This window comes from Pyrgilauda ruficollis, unplaced genomic scaffold, assembly GCF_017590135.1.
Source record: "Pyrgilauda ruficollis isolate IOZ18807 unplaced genomic scaffold, ASM1759013v1 scaffold9, whole genome shotgun sequence".
Lineage (NCBI taxonomy): Eukaryota > Metazoa > Chordata > Aves > Passeriformes > Passeridae > Pyrgilauda > Pyrgilauda ruficollis.
The window spans coordinates 2,971,233-2,992,971 of NW_024531043.1; the positions used below are offsets into that span (position 1 = coordinate 2,971,233).

General features: G+C 44.0%; 1 protein-coding gene across 7 annotated transcripts in view; it reads left to right on the forward strand.

Moving 5' to 3' along the window:
• The window catches only part of PISD (phosphatidylserine decarboxylase), a 24,512-nt gene continuing 2,773 nt past the window's right edge, over positions 1–21,739 (forward strand). The window contains exons 1-9 of one of the 7 annotated variants that reach the window (XM_041488899.1): positions 10,693–10,749; positions 10,903–10,973; positions 15,035–15,256; positions 15,334–15,450; positions 17,043–17,208; positions 19,187–19,423; positions 19,548–19,686; positions 20,416–20,562; positions 21,274–21,434. In XM_041488899.1, coding sequence (XP_041344833.1) covers positions 15,207–15,256; positions 15,334–15,450; positions 17,043–17,208; positions 19,187–19,423; positions 19,548–19,686; positions 20,416–20,562; positions 21,274–21,434 — 1,017 coding nt within the window. In that variant the 5' untranslated portion in view covers positions 10,693–10,749; positions 10,903–10,973; positions 15,035–15,206. Of the gene's footprint in view, positions 62–3,037; positions 3,133–6,940; positions 7,117–10,255; positions 10,750–10,902; positions 10,974–15,034; positions 15,451–15,481; positions 17,209–19,186; positions 19,424–19,547; positions 19,687–20,415; positions 20,563–21,273; positions 21,435–21,739 lie in introns of those variants that run through there. The other 6 variants (XM_041488896.1, XM_041488901.1, XM_041488900.1 and 3 more) reach the window with 6 other exon arrangements.

Genomic DNA, 21,739 nt, shown 5'->3' on the forward strand with positions numbered 1-21,739 from the left:
CGCGGCAGAGGACGCGGCGGCGGCGGCGTGGGAAGATGGCGGCGGCCGCGGCGCGGAGCAGGTACGGGCACGGCGGGGCTGGGGTTGTCATTGTCACTGTCACTGTCCTTGTCTGGCCTCGGCAGCCCTGTCTGACAGCCGGCACCCCGCGGGGGAGGAGGAGCCGGGCCGGGGGCCGCAGCCGCCCCCTTCTCGCCCCTCGTTCGCTGACGTTTCCCTACCGGGGTGAGTGCGGTTATCTCTGCAGCCTTGGCCCTGCCCTTGGCATGTGTAAGGAGCCTTGCCCTCCTTCTCCAAGCTGGAAAGGACGATAAGGGCGTTAAGTATTTTAAGAATGAGAAGCTTGTGGCCTTGTGTAGTTCTGACTCGGTTTTGCAGTCTGGCTGTCAGTGTGTAGGTGCTGAGCAGCAGTCGGTAGATGGGGAGCAGCTAGAGCCCCTCGGGTTATGCAGTGCGGGGGCATGGCTGTGAGGAGAAGCTCCTGGCCGGGCACTGATTCTCCTCTGCAGGAGATATCCCCTTACGGGTTGTGCTTTTCATAGCAACCAGACAGCTTAAGGAATGCTGTTTCTCGGCCACAGTTCCCTGTTCTTGGATAGAACATACAGTCCCCTTATTCCCCTCTCTCTCTCAAAACCTGGAGAAAACACCTTGTGCACAGAGCGTTCTGTTCTCTTACCTCTGCCCTCAGTGCTGGCAGCAGAGTGTTGTCCCTCGTCCAGAGATGGCTGAAGACACAGAAGGGCTGCAGTTAACATGGAATTCCTTGACTGGTCCTTCTCCATCAGTCTCCAGTCGGGTGGGAGAGGCAGGGGGTCAATACTCCAACATGCATTTGTACCCACCAAGGTCAGGCTGTCAGGAGCAGGGAAGATGGGACTGTTTAGTTTTGTTGTCTTTGTCTGTTTTTAGGCAGATTTCAGAGTAAGATGGAAATTGATTTTCCAGTGTTGGACAGCAAAAGCCATTTTGGTAAGAGCTTAGGGTTAGGTGTTGTGTCCTTCCACTGTCTGAGGAAGTACCAAGTCCCAGGTGCCCTGCCCTGCCTCAGCAGTGGGAACAGCTCCTGGATGCTCCTGTGAAGCCAACACAACTCGTTCTGTTCTGACTGCATTTTTGTTATGTTGGAAGGCTAATAAATGTCTCAAATACTAATGCTTTAGGCTGCCGTTAAGTTTTAATAATGCTTTCCATTCCTTTTTAGGATTTGAAAACTCTTCTGCTAAATTTAAGTCTAATGCTAATTCAATTAGTTCTTTATTTCTTGAATCTCTCAGAAGTAGCCCACAGGCTCCCAGCTTACTGATGAGCAAGTGCTCCTTTTATCCCAAGTGTTTTAATATGTTGTAAAACAGGCCTTGTAAGTCCACAAATTAGTGTAGGCCTGGTATGACCCAAGAGCATCAGGTGACCTGGTTGTTCATGACAAATCACAACGTGTTGCTCTGTAGAACATACAGGTTCTGCAGCAGTGGGAACACTTTTTCTGTCTTGCCAAGGAAATAACATCCTGGGAGATGATGCAGCAGTGGGGCATGTTTAGCATGTGGTTACAGGAACCTGGGGCTTGGGGAGGGTCTGTCCTGTCACGTTTGGGTTAATGCAGGGATTTTAGCAGAGACCATGAAGCTGAAGGGCACGGTGAGATACTCTGACACTGTTGCAATAGGGATAAGAGAAGACTTTAGCTCTTGGTCCTTGGCTAATGTTAAAACATAGTTGTTACCAAGTGTGCTGATATAATGATGTGACTTCTAGACAAGAAATCTGTAGATTCTTCTTTGAAATAAAGGGATGGTGCCTATATGTAACTCAGTAGACACCTGAAATTACGTCTTTAAATTCTTAATAATTACTTCCTGAGAATGAATGGCCCCAAATGATGCAACAGCTTGTAAGCTACTGAAGTAATTGTGTCTTCCACATATCTGATCAAGAGCAGATGAAAGGCCAGAGGGCAGATGAAGACATCCCAGCTGTGGCACTGCCTCCTGAGAATGAGCAGGTTGCACAAAGATCTGGTTCTTCCTAAGGGTCTGAGCTGTTGGGGTGAGAACACTGCCCCTCTCTTCCCTGTGATCCTGTCTGACAGCAGGGTGTTGCCAGGCTACAGTCAAATACTTGTTTAAATGTGCTTATTTACACACTTGGAACAGTTCTTGTACAAACTGGATGTCTTCTTGTCAAATTTATTACGAACATGAAATTAAACGTTATATATTAAACACACGAAAAGTCCTTGGTGAACCCTTTCTCTGTATTGGCCAGTCCCAAGTCTATTTTATGTATTTTCAGAGGGGCAGAATGACTCTCACTGGAGTTCACCAGTGAACAGAGTGGTAAGGTAAATTCTAAAGAAGAGCTGCTACGCCTGGCAGCCTTTTTACTTTTTCAGCTGCACCACTTGGTCTAATGCCATTACTTCTTCATGGAAACCAAAACTTCTCTATGCACTCTTCCTCCTTCCCACCAGCATGGTAAAGTAAAAGCTTCATGAACCAAATCCTAAGTGTCTCTCTAGACAGTTGCTGTTGTAGGAGGTTCTTAAATGACAAAGCTGTAGCAGCCCAGAGGAAGTGGAATAATCCCAAATACTAAACAATAATTATAAAATTTACCACTCCATTTGCATTTCAGAGCTCCAAACAGGCCACGATACAGTACATGCTTATAACATAAATAGTTGCTTGCAAAAGGGCTATTGGCAAGATTTGGATCTACATTACTCAGAAAAGTATCACTGTTACAGCAGCCCAAGAGAAACATGTCAATATTTCTTAAGAAAAAGAAAATATAAAGATGCATCATTAAATAAATACCTGCAGGAGCAGTTGGATTGTTGGATTTTTCAGTTTTTTTAGGAAAGGTGTAGACCACAAGGGACTAGGCTCAGTGGAAATTTTATTATAATGTGAATAGACTTTTCCCTCTGTTATTCAGCTGCTAAATATTAGATGGTCACTGCACTGAACTGCTGACATTTGCATTATTAAACATTTGTATTTAAGCAGCCACTTCTTGTTTGTTGTATTTGCAGCTTGCTGTGCAGCTGTAACTTGCTGGTGCATAAGAACTTGTGTGTTAGAGCTGGAGTCCTGTGGAAGCAGCCTCCTTCAAGGACATTTTTCAGTGGTAAGTGATGGGTTGTAGCTGCAAGTGGTTTTAAATTCAGGGTCACTCACAGTCAGGCAAATTGTGGTCTCATATTGGGGAAGGTAAATTTTTGGAAATGAAAGGAGTGGGAGTCCAGCATCAAAGACCAATTAATGGCATTTTCTTAGACACAAGCTTGCAAACTGTGTTTTCCACATAATAAAATAAGTATTTTTACCTTTTTCATAAGATTCATTATGAGCTGTTGTTCTTTGTTTCTTTGTTGCTTTCAAACTTTACAAAGCATCTGAAACTTTTTCTAGTGCAGATGATTCCTGCATACAAATTAAAACCCATTAGTCATAGGTTTATTTTTCTTAATTAATTCCTGCACTTTAGTTAGTTTTCTTAGGAGTGTAGAGTTCAAACATTTAAAAAAAAAAAACATGGTATAATTTACCAGAAAGATTCATGTTAGGACAGTGTTCTTACATTTTAAAACCCACTTAATTGAACTTGATGAGCAATAATTTATGTACTTTCCACACCTACTGAAGCGACTGACTGGGAAGGGCAACATCAAACTTATGCATATTTATAATATTCAACTGTATTACCTGCTTTGCAGTGCTGCTCTTACCAGGTGTTCACCTTGAAAAGTCAAAGAGATTCAGATTTCAGTAGTTTAACAGCCTTATAAGAAAGAAAAGGTATAAATATCCTTTTATATTTCAATCTGTACTTATAATTTTAATAGATCAGAAAATCAGAGTAGGTTTACATGAAATGTTTAGGACTTGGTTAAAATGGTAATTGCACTTGATGTTTCTGTAGCTGTGTAATGCTGTAAAGATCAAATATTATTGTTTGTTTTTAAGGAATATTTGGAAACTTGTAGCATGTGCTTTGCCAGATATTAGTATCACAAATAATAGTCTTCAATTTTGGTTTCCTTGCCAGCTGAGCTATTGGTCCCATTTTCCAAAACCATTTCTTTGGGTTAACTTGCCTGTCCAAGTGCTTTGTCTGGCATATATATGGATATTTCATTATTGAAAAACATATATGCTTATACAGATGAATAGAAACAGCAGCTCTTTGTTGTCTATAAATCAAAGTCATTACAGGAAAAAAAAATGGAAGTTGAGAAATAATGCAAAGTGTTGATCACAAGGAAGGTCATTTTAGTCAAAATTAGCTTTGAGTTTTGAACAAGTCAATTTTTTAGCCTGACATTTTCCAATTCATTGATAGTTTAGAGTCTGATTTGGATTTAAAGGAAAGATAACTCTTCTCTAATTTTATCTCTATCCCTTATAATGGCCTCCTCTAAGTGTTTGTGTCATGTCCTGGAAGAAATTCTGAATTTGGTCAGAGTAATGAAGCAGCATTTATCTTACTGCATCTAACATTTATGCATCTGGATAAACTAGCAGCAATTATGCATCTGCATAAACTAAAGCACTCCTGCCATTATTCAGTTTCCTTTCTCATCCTGAATTTTGCAGCATTTCTGAGGGAATGTGTCTTTTTCAACTGTTCCAGAGAAGGAAATTGTTACTAATTTTTATTCTCTGCTGAATATGCTCAGTGTTTAAGAGGATTCTGGAAGAGGTTGGCTTTATCTGTGAGGGCTTCAGATTTAGGGTAGGATCTAAAAATGTTATTAATACATTGACAGTCCTGCATCTTTTTCCTCTTGCCCTGGCCTTGTTTCTGGTGGCTCTTGTGCCAAGGTGTGAGCTCTCCACACACTCTCATGCTGCTTTCCAGGGAGCAGCAGTAGCATCACTGGAGAACACGATGTTCAGCTGAAATCTAAGCAGTGCCAGCTGCCTAAACCTGGATCTCTTGCCAGAATCAGTAACTAGTGGTCTTGTCTTAGAATTTGTGTGAATTCCAGTTGTGTGAGAAAGGTGTGGAATTTTGTTTCATGAGGGCAAAAAAGCTTGACAGTGGCATGTTGGATGCCTTTGCAATGATAATGTTTTGCAGACCAGTTACAGAAGTGCTGTTTCATTAATGCTGGAGATGGGGAAAAGTCAACTCTTCATTTATCAACAACTTAAGTTGTGTTTGCTGTGGCTTGTGGAACACCACAGGGTTTGGTCACTGTTACAGGAAGAGAAATGTTCACATGGGTGCAATCAATGCTTTTGAAGCAGAAACTGCCTCTCTCTGGATCCAAACCAGGAAAAGCTGTTCCTGCCTGAGAGGTTTTGGTTTGGGAATTTGTGAAATTGCTGAAATAGCTGAGCAGCTTTGCTAACTTAGAACCAAAGATGTGGTGGAAGGGAGTTAAAGGCTTTGGGGCTAAAGAGTACCATTGGTCTGTGTACAGACATTTCTGTTGAAATAGTGATGCAAAGTTGAAAGGTTGTAGAGTCTTTGTAAATTCAAGTATTTTGTAAAGTATTTTTAAACATTCAGCTGTTCTAAATGATCCCTCTCCTTCCCTGAGCATTGTTCTTTAGGAAAGAATAATTTTTAGAATCTTAACTATAACTGTAGTTGCTGCCTTGTTTGTTTTTTGAGTTTGGTTTTCTCCCCAGAAAAGAAATTTTCTTTTTTTTTAAAGGAGGAACAAAGCTGATGCATTTAGGATATATAGCAATATTTTAAATCACAAATGTAGGAAAGAAATTATTAAGAAATAATATTTTGATAAAATGTGGACAAGAATTATTGTTATTTGGCATCTTTTTGCAGTATCATGGCTGAATGCTTCTAATCAACTCAATTCCTTGGAACTAAAGCTTTCCAGAGGTCAGAACAATTGTGCTTTGTCTCTATGTGTGCTTAGAAATAGAGTTGGTGTTGACTGAATTCTTCTGGTTGCTAATGCATCGTTACAGAGTCAAACCCTAAGAAGCCTGACTTTGATGGAGCAGGTTAAAGTTCATTGGGTTTGATTCTGGTGCATGCAAGTTACTGACTGCTGTGGAAATGACAGCAATCAGTATCCAGAATTGGTTCTGAACGTTTTCTATCAGGTAGTGACTCCTACTCATTGCTGAGAACTTCTGACTGACTGGCAGACAGACCCGAGCAGCACAGTCTAATACTGACTTAGCCCTGGACAGATTTGTTTTCTCTGAAGATTTTGCAAGGGAAATACTCCCACGGCTGTGCCTGCCCCGTGCTTGGTCTGTTGCCTAGTGACCACACCGTGTCCTTGTATCTCACAGTGACTGCAAGGCTGGACTTAGGCAGGAGGAGCTTGGTAGTTACTCAGTAAAAACCAGATTTAATACTACACATTTCTTTGTTTCACGTGGTGACTTGTATTACAGCAGAAATGGGCCTGTTTTCCTGTTACCCGACCTACTCTGAAACAAGTGATCATTTCCCTCTCTCTTCAGTTAGCTGTACAGTCTGGGGATTCCCTGACTGTAGTGAAAGCTTTAATGACTGAGAAGCACAAAGCTTCACAGTAGTACAGATTGGTACTATGTGCTCAATCATTTGCTGGGGAACAATGTTCTCACAGCTGGAAACTGTGATAGTGCTGTCAGACACTAATTCTATGTGTTTCTCCACAGGGCTTTCAGGGAGCACAGTTTATACATATTCTGGGGTGAAGAATATTGGAAGCATGTGGGGTGGCAGGGACAGGGATGAGGTTAAAACCACGGATGACCAATTAGTGTTGGTCAGTTGAGTTACAGTAACTTGTAAACTGCAATAACTGGAATACTGAGGAGCATCTGTACATACCTTTTGTGTCAGATTTATTTTCTAATCACATTTTCATCACCCAAGCTCATATCCCTCACTGCACAGAATTGCTTTCTCTTTACTGTGTAGCTGTTCTCTTTCCTGAAGTCTGGGATTTTTTCTGTTCCAGACAGGAAGAAGCTTCACACTGCTTCGGTGGGACAAGTCTTCCGCCTGCGACCCTTCCATGTTCTGGTAGCTACAGGTGGAGGATATGCAGGATACAGAAAATATGAGGATTACAAGTTGGAACAGCTGGAGAAGAGGGGCATAGAGGTGCCTGTGAAGCTTGCAAGTGAATGGGAGGTAAGAAAATTTGGGCAATTTTAATTCTGCCACGTTGGATATAAAGCTCCTTTGCTTCCATTTCAACACAGGAGTCTTGAATTTGCCTCTACTGACAATATGTTCTTGACAACTCATGGAACTAAAGTTTCTGTCACTTCAGTAACTCATTTGGCTGAAGTCATGATACATTAGCAACTGCCAGCAACTCCTCCATTTTTTAGTGTGGCTGACACCATATGTGCTTTACAAGAAAGCTGAGATGGAATGAATGCCTGGTTAATAAAAATTTATCTGTGTCTTGAATGAATATATGGCAAGACCTTTTTTTCATAGGTTTTTTTTTTCACTTAGGTCTATAGTTCCTCTTGATCCTGAGGGATTTTTGCCTTTTCCTTTTGGATTCCAAGGAACTGAGAAATTATTGTGGAATTGCAGGTGGTGTGTATCATAGTCATGGGTCAAACGCCCATTGCAGCATTGAAGTCACTTCATGACTTCCTGTAACTACTGTATTGCCTTTGAAGTATTAAGTATATTGTTCAGCTCTGTGGTGGACAGTTTAAAATACATGTGGTGTTCTTCCAAACAGCCAGTTGAGTGCCTACTTCAGTGCCACTTCTGAAGGCAAGGAGTTAAAGATTCTAGGATTGTAAGGTTGTGTAGGAGATGCTTCAGTGTGACCTCTGGCACTCCAGTTTCTTTGCATTCCTGAGCACACTGCCAGTGTGTGAGTGATTTGGCCACATGCCTGTGGGAGACTAGGCTGGAATCCCTAAATCTCAGTAGTGACCAAAACCAGATATCCAGACAGTCCAGATGCTAACAGCTTAGCCTATGATAGCTCCTGAGGAATCTGTCTGTAAATCTGTCTTCTGTATATTCTTTTCTTGCTGAAGTTTGTTTCAAATGGGTTCTGATTAAAAAAAGAACTGGTAAGTGTCCACAGAGTATTTATTTAACAAGGCAATGTCAATTCAACTTTGATGCTTGAAAAAAAAAATATTATTTTATTATTGTTCATACTTTTTGGTATGAAATTGGGTAATTCTCTTATTGCATTTGCCTTCTTTCATTATACTTGCTGGTTTGTTATTATTTGGTGAAGCTAAGAGTGTTGCTTTTGATAAAACAGCTTTAAAGGATTTGGTTTTTACAGTGGGGAAACACACAAAGAATTTCAAACTGATAAGCAGGGCCCCAGATGCAGCAGACCGTAGTAGGAGACACTAACAAGACATCCCAGTCCTTCCTGATGTGTTTGAGTTCTGTTGAATGCTTCTGTGGGAGGGAAAGGAAGCTCAATAGTTTTGAGGAAAAAGAGAAACTATTGTCAGACATTGCAAGAAATATTCCAGACAATGAAGGATTCAAGAAAAATAAGGGCTGCATTGTTCCTTTTTATTGTAGAGTGAAGTGGGATTTTTGCTGACCTATCATTTTCCATTGTTTTGGTTTTTTGCATCACTGGGCTCATGCAAAGGGGTGTGGAAGGGGGGGTGTTGTCCTGTTTTTAGGGCAGAATAAGCCTTTGCATAGGCAAAGAGAGACCAAGTGGTTGAGTGGGCTTTGAAAGAGTAATAGAGAACAAGGAACTGGTGCCTGTGCCCTCACTGCCGAGCCTGCTGCTCTGAAGTGCTGATTCCACGGTACCAGCCTCGTGTTCCTGTGGCAGTGTGGACCATGTTCCACCTGCCAGCTCTGTGTGTGAGGCACAGTGCCCTGCTTCTAAGACAGATACTAAATGGTATTAACCCTGCTGAGCTGGCAGGGAAGCTCTCCCTGTAGCAGAGGTACATGCTGGGATCCTCATCGAGGTGTGCATCATTTTTGACTGAATTACAGAGTCGGTACTCTTCTGTATGGTTTTGTTTTGCTTGGGCTTCATAAAAGGATGGGGGGAGAAATTAATCTGGTGCAAGTCAAGTGTCCCTTAAGTTTCTCCACAGGGAAAGACAGAACTACTGTTTCTTTGGCACAGACCTTTTCTTTGTGTAATTTTCTTAGAGACATTCTGTCGCTAATAGCTTGAGCTGATTAACGCCTTAGTGTCTCCTGCTGTGAATACCAGTGGGGATCAGCTTTCATTTAATTAGATGAGGTAAAGCAGAGGGCTTGGAGGGAGACAGGTGGATGTTTATCAGATGGATGGAAGCTTATTGTTCCAAATCTTTGCTGTCACATTACATTTCCTGGCCGGGATCTGCATGCATGGCATGCCATTCATATGCTAACTAGAGGCATTTTGCTTCTTCTTACCTGGGCACCAGGGCACTGTTGATACAGGATCAAATAATTACTGTGGGAAAGCTTGGCCAGAGGGGGAGTTAGGAGGAACAGAGTGACCAGATGAGCCAGAGTTTTGAGAGTGGAACTTCTAGCTGTCCTTTGGTCCTGTAGTTTGCTCTGTTCTGTGTAAGGAAAAAGCACATTGGAGTGACATGTGCCAGGAAAGCACAGTAAACATCTCTGGAAGTGAGCTGCAGTGTTCAGACTGCAGCTAATTGTCACAGGCCAGTTTTTGAAAACAATTCAATGGGAAGTGTTTGAGGATAGGTTTAGGATCTGGATTCTCAGAGGTAAGAACAACAGCCTTTCCTAGTGATGGCAGGAAGTGCTTGTATTTATGTAACAGAGGATACTGGAGCTCATATGGCAGTACAATACAGAAGGTGCTTTTCTTGGCCCAAGGGAAACATTTAGTGTTATGGTAAGAGGTGTGTTTCAAGTTCAGGAAAGAGCTAATAATGGAAGAATATCTGATTTTTTTTTTTTTTATTTGACTTCGGAAGAGATATAATCTCATTGGTCTCTTATTCCTCATTCTTGCTCCCAGATTCTGATGCTTGGAGTTTTATTGGAGCATCTATGCAATTAGAAAAAAAACACAAAATCCTTGTAAAGTGGTTCAAGTACACAAGAAAGATGGTCAGAAAATGTTAAAACCAGTGGTATTTCAACAGCATCAGATTGTGTAAAGGCTGCAGTGGTGTAAATGTTTTTCTCGGTTGTCCTGGACAATGGAACCAAATAAAACCAGTTTGGGTTTGTGGGTTTTTTTTTTTAATCTAAACAGTGGGAAGGCCTTTTTACTAGATGAGTCTGTTCTGCGTCGTGCAACTTCCTGTGCATCTTCCTGAGCGTCTTGCTGGGCTTATGGAGCAGTTTATCTGAGCGTTTCGGAAGCAGTTTGTGAGACTGGAGCACACTTTCCTGCTTTGGCTGCCAGTGCTGTGTGGGATTGTGTTCCCGGACACGCGGTGGGAAGCTGTCTCAGGGAAGCTGTGCAATGCACAGAATCCGCACCGCTGCCTTGCTCCCCGACAATTCTCTTTCCCCGTTGTCCGGGCCAGCGGCTCTTTGGGAAGCTGAGCGCTGATCCCCAGGAGTGCCCGACCCTCCCGGGGCAGCCCCTTATCCCGCCGAGTTCCGGAGCCCTCCGCTCTCTCTTCCTTTGCGTTTGTGCTGCCCTGGCCCCTCCTCCGAAGGGGCCGGGGCCCTGCGGGAAGGAGCCGCCGAGCAGCGCCAGTGGCTGGAGGCGAGGCGGGGCAGGGCCGCCGGCCCGCGCCGCTTCCTTAAGGCTGGGACGGGCCGGCACCGCCCGGCGCAGCGAGCGGGAGCGCGGCCGGCCGGGAGCGGTGCCTGCGGCGGGAGGTAGGAGCGGACCGGCCGGGACGGGGATGCGGCTGTGGCCGCCTCCGCTCTCTGCCCGGAGAAGGGGCCCCGGGGGCGGGATGGCTGCGGTGCGGTGGGGGGTGTTGGCAGTCCGCTGAACTTTGTTCACGTGTCTGAAAACTGCTTTGAAAGGAAGGGTCGGTGTCGTATTTTGGCGATTGAAGGCGGAAAGCCGGGACGAAGGAGACTTCCCTGGGCATCAGGTAAGGGCTACCGGACCGCAGAGCAGATGTGCGAGGGCTGGTGGCCAAGGGGTGAATCACTCTGGCTTGCTGGAAGTTTCAGGTGATGTTCCAAAGTCGACTCATGAGTAATCTTTGAGTAGATTTAAACAAAACGAGTCTGCTGGACCAGCCTTATCGGAGTCCAGAGTCCCGCGGGGCGGGCAGGGGCCGAGGAGCCGCCGGAGCTTTTGCACAGCTTCCGCCGGCCGCTGCTGTGTGGGGAGGATGTAACGCTGCTCATGCTTCCTTTAGAGATCCTTTATAGAGCCGAGAGTTTGCTTTAGTGATATCTTGAACTAAAATAATGGGGCGATAGTAGGGGGTGGTACTGGGGGAGTGTTGTTCTAAACCATTAGTTGGAAATTACTACTACAAAATATTAAAAGCGTGCCATCAAATTTCATGTCACTTTGTAAAATAAATAAAGCTTTATCTCCTTGCTTCACGGAAGATCTTTGAGACTGTATAAAAGAATTCAGAACCCAGTCGTCCAGTTAGGCTATCCTAAAAAATTTCTTTTTTTCTCCCTGCTCTATTTATACAAAGTAACTGAAACAGCATTGTAAAGTTAGGGGAAAGCAATAAAAAGGTTTTTTCCTAAAACACAAAGAGAAAATGTATAGAAAGGCTTTTTCCAATGAGAAGTAAAGAATTTCAGGCAGTACAGTGCAGGGTAGATGCAGCCGAGCATGGTAGGCTTCTTTAGGCAGCGCTGGTCGATCGCGGAGAGCGGTCCCGTTGGAAAACTCCCGGGAGCGCCGGCCCGAGGGCGCTGCCCAGCAATCCCGTGGCCTTGGCAGACGCTCAGCCTGCGCTCAGGTTTCCCGGCCGCATCGGGGTGGTTCTGTTGTGCTCTCGGAGTCCGGGAGCTCCTGCCTGGGTGTGGAGTATCCAGTGTTTGTCCTGCCGGGCCGCCTGCGGAGAAGGTTGGGTGGGAGCAGGGAAACGTTTGTGATATTAAACAGTTACTGCTGGGAAAGGAACGGGACCTTTAACAGCCGTCACCGAGCACCTCGCCCCTGAGAGCAAGACCGCAGTTTTTGCTGGCACTTGAGTACAGCACTGGGATGCATTCAGTGCATTTTTTAAACAGTAGTTCTGTGACCAAATGTAGAAAGTTTGACCAGAGGGCTTTGAGCACTGACCAGCACATTCCAAGCCTAATGATTCATGCTTACAGTTTAAAACCGAGGCTACAGGTTTGCAGTTCGATTGAATATTGTCTTTCTTGCAACTGCCTTGCTGTGTCATTTTTTAAAACTTGAGACAAGGATTTGAGTGGTTCACTATTTGACAAAAGAGGTCACTGGATTTGATGCTTATTTGAGCTGACAGAGTAGAAGCTGTTGCATAGTTGGCAGATTAGCAGTTCTCTATGAGATAATAATTCTCTGTGAATTCATACCTGCTGGTAACTGCTGTTTCATCTGCCCAATGTGGATTCTGGATGAGTTCAGACAGGTGAGGGAGTTTGGGAATGGTGTGCAACCCCTACAAACCAGACATTTTAAAGATTTTTGTCTAAGCTGATGATGTCTAAGCTGACACAGGCTGTGGGCACTGCCTACATCCCAAGAGGTTCAGCTGTTGAGATGCCATTATATGAGTTCCTCTGTCATGAGCTGTCTGATGAGCAGTTCTTGTTCCTTTCTCCATGGAACACAGGTAAATTCAGGGTGGATTTTTCATTTCAGCCTTCTTACACTATAGGAATTGCATGTTTCTGGGACAGCCACAGCAGGCATGTCAGCACCTCAGCAGGACTCAGGTATTGGCATCCTGGTGAATGTCATGAGGGGAGTAGAACAGAACTTAAGAGAAACTTCCTACTTGGCTGTGCACAGTTTTTTTAAGAAGTGGAGGAAAAAAACTGGTAACACCCATGTTTTTCCCTTCCTGGAGAGGAATCTCTCTTGTTCCATGTTTTTTGTTTTGGACTGAAAGGTGGTACTACCCACTTCATCAGGCTGTTGAACATCTCAGTGTCTGGGTTTTGTAGGGAGCAAGTCAGCTGTTTATCTGGGTACATGCTTCCACAGAATCATGGTTAGTCAGCTGGGAATATAATAATTCCTTAAAAGTGTTTTGAGTGATAAAACTGAATTTTACTGCAAGAGCTTGTGGGTTACCTCCCTTATCCTGAAGGGAAGAGCACTGAAGTAGATGTGATAAGATGTGTTTGCTCTCTCTCTCTCTGCAAGGGTGAAGGTTGCACAGGAGGAGATGGGATGGGGAGCAAGGTTCCACGCTGGCTGCAGGAGCTGCTGGGCTGGGTGCTCTGCTGCTCCTGCCCAGCTCCAAAAGAATTCTCTCCCCACAGTTCTGTGAACGTGTGTTCAGTGTGAAAAATAATTTTGTCTTTGTCAGATGAAGTTTCTTTTGAAACATTGTCGATTTAGCTTGTTGCTGTTTAAAATTAAGTATTTACTAATTTCTAATGTTCCCCATGAATCGAGAAGTAGCTCCCCTGTGCTCCTTGTTGCTTTTCTTTGAATTTTGATAGGATTTTGGCTAACTGCTTTTAGCATTTTACTATACAGATGGCATCATTTTTGTTGTGTAGGAGTTTCTTGTGCCAGCCAGAGAAAGACTAAATGATATTTTAAATAGGAAAACAAAAAGAGTTGGCACAAGGCTCAGGGAGGAAGGAGTATGTTTTGAGTGCTTTCATTGATCTTAAATTTCCCTTCTTTCAGTTAGCTGGGTTTCTTTTTTAATTTGCAGTTGTTCAAATTTAGCTTGAACAACATGCACACACGTCTTGGAACTTCCTGACACACAGAATACCATATAGAGGTTTTCTACCCAAGAAGAATACTCTACTGCAGGATCTCCAGAGGTGTTTCTAGAGAGTATCTGTAATATTTGGAGTTGAATGCCAATCAAAATACACAATTCCTGCTTGAATATTTTCCTTTTGAGGCCTGACTAGGATGCCGTTAGCTAGTTAATTCTCACTTTTCCTGCTGGTCCTCCCACTCCTCTGCCTTATCCCTATTACAATACAAGCCTTTCCCTCAATCAGAGCAACAGTGCTCTTTTTGATCTACTCTGTTAGCCACAGAGTTTTCATGGTGCTTAGAAGGCTTTGGAAACAAGGAGGGTTTTTTTGTTTTTTTTTTTTGTTGTTTTCAGCCCAGATTTAGCAGAAAGCAGAAGTGAAATGTAACCACTAGAGAGTCAGCCCTGAAATTGTTCTGAATATTTGGTTTAATCTTGAGGTGAGATGTAGCTCTCTGACTTCCACTTCTTGAAGCAGGGCTCAACAATCCAAACCCAGTCACCAATGTTTGAGGTGTGTTCTGTAGGAGTAAAGAGGGAAATTTCTCTTAGATAGAAACAGTGCAGCCTTTTGTCTTTAAAAATCAAAGCAGCTTCTTTTCCTACTGTTTTGTATTTTAGTTCTACTGGACATAGAACTGTGACAGTACTGAAAGTCACATAATAGACACGTAACACTTCTTTTCTACCCAATTCTCAAGCTGGCCCTCAAACTGGCTTTTTTTGTACATGTCTGGTTATTTGTAGAAGAATGTCCATTACTTGTTCCCTTAACTGAGTGTTTTGAGATGGAAGGAGATTTCCGCAGATGGATGTTTGTGTCTGGCAAGAGTTGTAAAATGGAAAGACATTCCTTTCTGTTCTGTTCTTTACAAGCTGGACACTAAGAGCAGGAAAGGATTTTTGGTGCCCAACAGTGCAGAACTCTTAGCAGCTGCTGCTGCACTGCAGAATTGAAGCTGGGAGTTATCTCCTCCTCCTCCTCTTCTTCTCCGCCCCGCTCCTCCTCCCAGTCTTGCATTCAGGCTGGCGCTGGGATGAGCTGTGCAAGGCCAGCTGGCTGCTCCTCTCACTAGAGCATTGCTGCCCAGCAGCCTGGGACAGACTGCAGGGTGTTTTTGGGGAGTTGGGCTTCAATGGCCACCCGGACTAGCAAGAAGCAAGGACTGCTCATATGGACAGCTCATTTTTATCGTGTGCAGAGTCGGCTTTGTAGTGGGATGTTGAAATATGACACAATGCCTGTTTGTTTGCAATAGCTGCAACTCTCGTAGCAGAGATTCAAGTGGGAAACAGAGAGGGAATCCAGAGACAAACCAGCGGGGGATTTAGGAACTGTGACGCCGTGTCCTCTCTCCTGTGCCGGAGCAAGCAAAGGAAAGAGAGGTAGAGGAAAAAAGACTGAGCCTTGCAACAGCCGTCACCCTGACGATGTGTCAGTCAAACACCCTGCAGGGACCAGAGCTCCACACAGGGAAATGGTGAGATGCTACAAAGCTTTATCTAACCCTCCACCCTCTTGCTACAACCTCCACAAAGTTAAAATTCATGTCCGGAGGCTGCGTTCAGGGAACGGCGGCAGCAGCAGCTGTGCCGGGGACCAGCACCCACAGCTGGAGAGTCCAGGCCCAGCTGGCTCTGCTGGTGGGACACCAAGTAGGAGAACTCGTTTCAGGTACTGTTCAGTATTTTCTGCTTTGCAGGAATGGTGACTGAAGCGGGAGGGAGGCTGGGAGGGTTTCTGGGCAGAAGGAGCGGGAGCCGTCTGCGAAGCTTTTGTTTGGCCTAATTACTATAAAGCTCCTTATACATTGTATTGGCAGAGAAGGGCATGCTGTTCCATGACAAGGGGAATGGGGAAGCTTTCATTCCTTTCCCTTCTACTCTCTATCACTAGGAGAATGGAAAAATTAGTTGAGGGGCCGCTCTGAAACCAGGCCAAGGCAGTGAGAAGCCCGAGGGCTCCAACGCGATGCGGCTCTGCAGGGATTGGTCCAGGAGCGACTGCAGTGAAGGGGGGGAGAGCAGCAGGAGGGGGAGAACAGGGCCCAACCCGGCTCCTGGCCCGCCAGCCCTTGCAGGCTGCTGGGTAGTAGGGATGGGAGGGAGAATGGGAAGTGTCCCTTCCTATTGCCATGTCAGTCAATCTTACCTCCTGCTGAGAAGCCTGCATTAACTCTGCTAAGACAGCACTTCTGCTCAGGGTTCTTTTTCACCGTTGCATTAAGATGCACAGATCATTCTCTATTTACTAGTTCTTCAGAGGAAAGAAGTTGTGTTCACTGCAGAATAAAAAAGATCTCTGAGCCAAAAGCACCATCTTGCATCCCAAAGTAGTGACAGTTATACCTGTCTCCCTGATACTTCAATTCTGATCCAAGTTTTGAAAAGAACAAGTTGGCAAGAAAATTTCCTTTAAAATTCTCAGCTTCTTTCCATCTTGGAAAGATATACACAAAATTTTGTAGTTCCTCTTACGTGTCACAGGATCCCTTGAGAGAGCGAGCTGTTGGGAGCAGGCAGACTGTGCCACTTCAGTTTGTGTGTGCATGTCGCTGTGTCCTGGTTGCAGAACTGTCTCCTAGCCAGGAGTTCAGTCAGTCATTTGAATAGTTTGCCCTCAGGTAGACAGTTTTCCATTTGATAATGTGACCTTGGAAATGCCAGTGGTTTTTTTCATGAGCAGAAGCCAAAGAATAAATGAGGAGCTGAAGGGTTTTGCATCCAGACCTCCTGCAAGGGTCTGAACTGAGGCCCTGTCCTCTGCTAAGAAGCTGAGTAGCTTTTCCCTGTGAGAGAAGGTCAACTTCTCCTCATGGTCATTTGTGCAAAATGAGGTTTCTCTCAGTCAGGACATCCATGTAACAAAAAAAACCAGAGATACAGCTGGTTATGAGGCAGGGGAGTTGATTATGAGGCTATGGAGACTAGATTGTTGTGCCTAGTAGAAATATTGGCTTCGTCCACACGTTCCCTATTTGGAACCAGAATATTCACTGAAGGCTTTAAGACCTGGAAACTGGTCTTACCTTTAATTTTTGAGGGTGTCGTTCCTAAAATGTGACCTGTGAGGGTGAACACCATTATTTGGATAGAAGACTGTTATTTTTTAGATAAACAGTTCTTCTATTTTGGGAAGGGGGAGAACTGACAAAATCAAGGAGTAAAGACTTGTAGTATCAAAGAAACGTTTAGCAGGAATAACTCACCCCAGCTGTGGGAAGCTGAGATGCCTGACCCTCTGATGTTGTGTATGTAATCTTTCAGGTTGCAATTCCCCCAGCTGGCCCTGAGGCGAAGGTTGGGCCAGCTGAGCTGTATGTCTAGGCCTGCTCTGAAACTCCGTTCTTGGCCTCTGACTATTCTCTATTACCTTCTGCCTTTCGGTGCTCTTAAACCCTTGACCAGAGTGGGATGGAGGCCTATGAGCAGGGTAAGTGTGAGCAGGTCTCTCGTGTGCCATGTCTGGGAGCTGTGTCCTGAAGGAGCTGGCAGCAGCTGGGGGGAGAGCTGCTGCATGCAGGACAGCCTGGTGATCACTGGTGTGAAAGTAGAGGTGCAATTCGGGCTTCTCTTTAGTTTTTGCTGTGGTTGTGTTGATTAACTGCCTCACAGAAAAGTGACTTTTTCAGGAGCAGAGAATTACTTTGTCCTCTAACAGTCAGGGAAAGTCAACAGAAACTTCTGAAGGAATTCAGTCACCTCACACTATCAGAGTTAGGACAAGGAAGACCAAACCTTCCGGCAAGTTCCTTTTCCTGGTCCTGTTGAAATGGTCTCTTGTTTTTTGTTATTTTCACACCAAGAGAGTTTGTTCCTCAAGTTCATTGAGCATTTGTAGTCCAGCATGTCCAAATGATACACAAATCTCTGCTCTGACACTGTTGAGAGCGGCATATGGGATGCCTTGCATGTAGTAATTCTCCCCACAAATAATGCAATTTCAGAATCCAACAACCAAGTAAGTATTTTGATTGCAAACAGGAACAAAATTGCCATTCTTAAGCCTATTTCACTGAACATCTGTTCTGTTTGATCCCATCAGCTTGAAAACCAGGCTCCATTGAAGAGAAGGGGCTGCTAGGAAATACTGCTTTTGACAGTTGGTGTGATTTTATATGTATAAATGTTGTATGTACATTTTCGGTGTTGGTGGAAAACAGCAAAGTTAATTTTTAGAAATTAATCCAGTATAGGGCATGTCAAATAAAATGGCAATATTTTTTTTCTTCAGTCCTTCAGCTTAGATAATCTAAAGCACTGTTCATTTAGAAGGTTTTATCTGAAGATTAGGTTGGTACTTCCTTTCCGAAATATCCCTGTATGTACACAGGATGGTTATTTGTAAGTAAAATCTTAATTTGCTGTATTTGGTATGATGGAGCCAGTGCATACTTCTGTTTGTGTTTATGGCTGTGTTTTGCAAGACTTAATAATGAAGGATATGATTGAGAACAAATGACTCTCACTAAGAAAAATCCCAAGGTTTATCTGCAAGCTGTTCAAAAACACCAGTCAGCAGATCATCACTTCCTTTGCAAAGCTGATTTCAGAGTGTTCAGTTCCCTTGGTCCATATTCCCCAGCTTCCCCCAGTTACATCATAGCCATGTGAGCTTCCTGGCTGACAGCAAGTACCACAAACCCCAGAAGAGTTGTTTGCTGGAATTATCAACAGAAAGATGTTGTCATCTCTCCACTTCCATCAACAGCAGATAACTCTTGCCAACTTTGTTTCATTTGTTTTCCTTGCTAAAACTTGGGTTTTAGTGCAAGTCCAAAGGTGTAATTCTAGAGAAATAAAGGCACTTAATATTCTTGTAATTAGCAACTCCCACTGTCATGAGAGAAGGAGTAAGGCCGGTACAAGTTTACGCCTGTGTAGCTGCATCCAGTGGGTACATTTCTTTGATGGTACTTGTGTCATTAGAGCATACAACACAGTACTGGGTGTGGGAAACACCTTCAGTAGCAGCTGCATCTGAGGAACATGTCATCCAACACTGAGAAGTTATTTTCCAGTCAATTTTCATTTAGTTATTCACAAAAATTTATACATTGGTAATGTTAAACCTTTTTGATTAACATTCTACTAGAATAATGTGCAATGTCTCTTTTTTCTGTAAGCCCCACATTGGGCAGTTTCCAGTAACTTCAGTGTGGAGCATCAGCCTGCAAGGGACTGGAAATTCTGGCTTCACTTTAAAATTATATTAAGTTTCATCCTGTCTCTCATCATGGAGGGAATGAAGATGAAGTGCAGTGCAAATTTTTTGCTGCTTAAATGCTGCTTGTAACCCATGAATTCAAGGGAGGGGTTTGCAGGAACAGTTTGATCCTTCCCGTGTTACGGGGAGAAGTAAGGAAGCCTTCAGTGGGGAGAACACTGACCTGCTGCAATTCTCCCTTCAGGTTGCCCTGTACAAGTCGGTGCCAACGCGGCTGCTCTCCCGAGCCTGGGGTCGCCTGAACCAGGTGGAGCTGCCCACGTGGCTGCGCAAGCCGGTGTACAGCCTGTACATCTGGACCTTCGGGGTGAACATGAAGGAGGCAGCTGTGGAGGATCTGCATCATTACAGGAACCTCAGCGAGTTCTTCCGCAGGAAGCTGAAACCACAGGCGCGGCCGGTGTGCTGTGTGCACAGTGTGGTGAGTGAAAGGAAGGGAGGGCTTTACCCAGCGCTGCCACTTCCCTCAGCCCCCAGAGCAATGGCACTGCTTCGTGAGGAAATAATGAACTGCTGACTGTTCCCATTTTTTCTTTTTGCTGTAGATTAGTCCCTCTGATGGAAAGATCCTTAATTTTGGACAGGTAAAAAATTGTGAAGTGGAGCAAGTAAAGGGGGTTACTTATTCTCTGGAATCTTTCTTGGGACCTCGCATCTCCACAGAGGAAATGCATTTTAACCAGGGTGAGTTCTGTGTCAGTTCTGCTGTGCCCTTTCAGTGTTCTCAGAAATCATAAGACTAAGAGAGATGAAAAAAAGTAACATTTTCTTGCACTGTCAGGAACAAAAGCAAGTCTGATTTTTGGTTTGTTTTATTTGCGGGTAACTGTGTTGCTGCTCTAGTTCTTCTCTTTCTCACCAGTGGCTTTATACAGTCATGCCTGGCTCATTCTGATTATCTGAACTGAGTTGCTTGGTTCCTACACGGTACTTCAAGATCCGTTGCTATACCATGGCTGCAGCAGTCCTGCTGTCATACTGAAATGAGCCCAAGCACTGGCTAGCAAAAACTGGATGAGCTACTCCTTAACAAGATCCATGCTCAAGCACTACCCCTCTAATGACTTAGAGGACTCTCCACAAATTCTGTTCTTAAAGGGTAGCTTTAATAAAAATTCTGGATTCTTGTACTGGATTTCGGTTTCTGCTATTTTGCTTAGGGAAGGGCAAACTCCAAAAGAAAATTTTTCACTGTGATTGAAACAATCCAGGATCTAATTTTCTTGTAAAGGGAAAGGAACATTTGGAAATACTGGATTTCTGCAAGAAACCTATGTTTGTAGCCTCACCAATCCACGTGGGGTGCATTTAATCCTCTACTATTGCACTGGCTCTAACACAGACTGCCTGGCTATGGCAGGTGACTTCAGAAGGAGTATCTTTAACCCCTTCCTTTCCCTGCTTTTTCTGCAGCCCCACCTGGTAACTCTTTTCAGCAACAACTGGTCACAAAGGAGGGGAATGAGCTCTACCACTGTGTAATTTACCTTGCACCAGGGGATTATCACTGCTTCCACTCGCCCACGGACTGGACAGTGTCACACCGACGGCATTTCCCAGGTTGGTTTCTGTTCCTAGGAAACAGCTGCAGAGCAGCTATGGAGGGAAGCACTGCTATGGGCCTCTGCAGAATGAGACACAGCAGTGCAGAAGTTGTACAGTAACATGATATACAATGGTAGAAAAGTGATTAGTCTCAAACAGTAATGAGTTTTGCAGCTGTATAGTTTACCAGAGCAAATCACATAAAAATGGTAAAAACAGTAATACTGTATTCAAACTGTTTGAGTTCTTTGAAGTACCCCTGGATTCACGTTGACCTGATTTGTTTCCAAACAATGTTTATTCAGTTTGCACCTGAAATATAGTTCTGCAGATCACACCAAACAGTAGCCTAAAGTATGATCTCTGTTTGTGCTTGGCAAAGAAAATGCAACTGAACAGTTACACTACTGGAGCTGGGATTGGATGTTCTTGCAGATAAAAATATTTTACTTCTTGGTATCTAGCAAAACCCTAAGTATTTGGATTTGGTTTCAAACACCATGAGAGAGAGACTGACCCACCACACGCATCCTTCTGTGACCCCTTTGTTTTCAGCACAGACTTCTCTTTCATTTGCTCTGCCTGGCACTTGCCTCTCTTCCTACAAATAACTGACAGAGTTGTTTACTGGATCAGCTCCAGTTACACTGAAAACACCATCTGAGTGGCATTACAATATTGCTACAAACCAGACAAGCTAACCTGAATATTTTCTCACTTCTTCAGGCTCTCTGATGTCTGTCAATCCTGGAGTTGCTCGCTGGATCAAGGAACTGTTCTGCCACAATGAACGGGTTGTTCTTACAGGTGACTGGAAACATGGCTTCTTCTCATTAACAGCTGTAGGAGCAACAAACGTGGGCTCCATCCGCATCTACTTTGACCAGGTGAGCAGGATCATAGTAGGCACCTTTCTGGTGTTAATGGTTGAGGTTGGTGCAGCATAACAAAATTTTAAAAAAGAAGTTTATTACCCTGAAATTAGGGTGTTTCACAGTACTGATATTCTAAGACTGATTTAAACAGTGCTGTCTCCAATATAGACAATTTTTAAAATATTCCTATTGCACCTTTGAACTGTGAGTTCATGCGTGGAAAATGCACGAGTGTGTACAGTCCACGGCTGTAGTGATGAATGAATACAGAGCACTGAAATCCTCCAGTAAATCCTTCTCTTCTTCCTTCTCTGTAC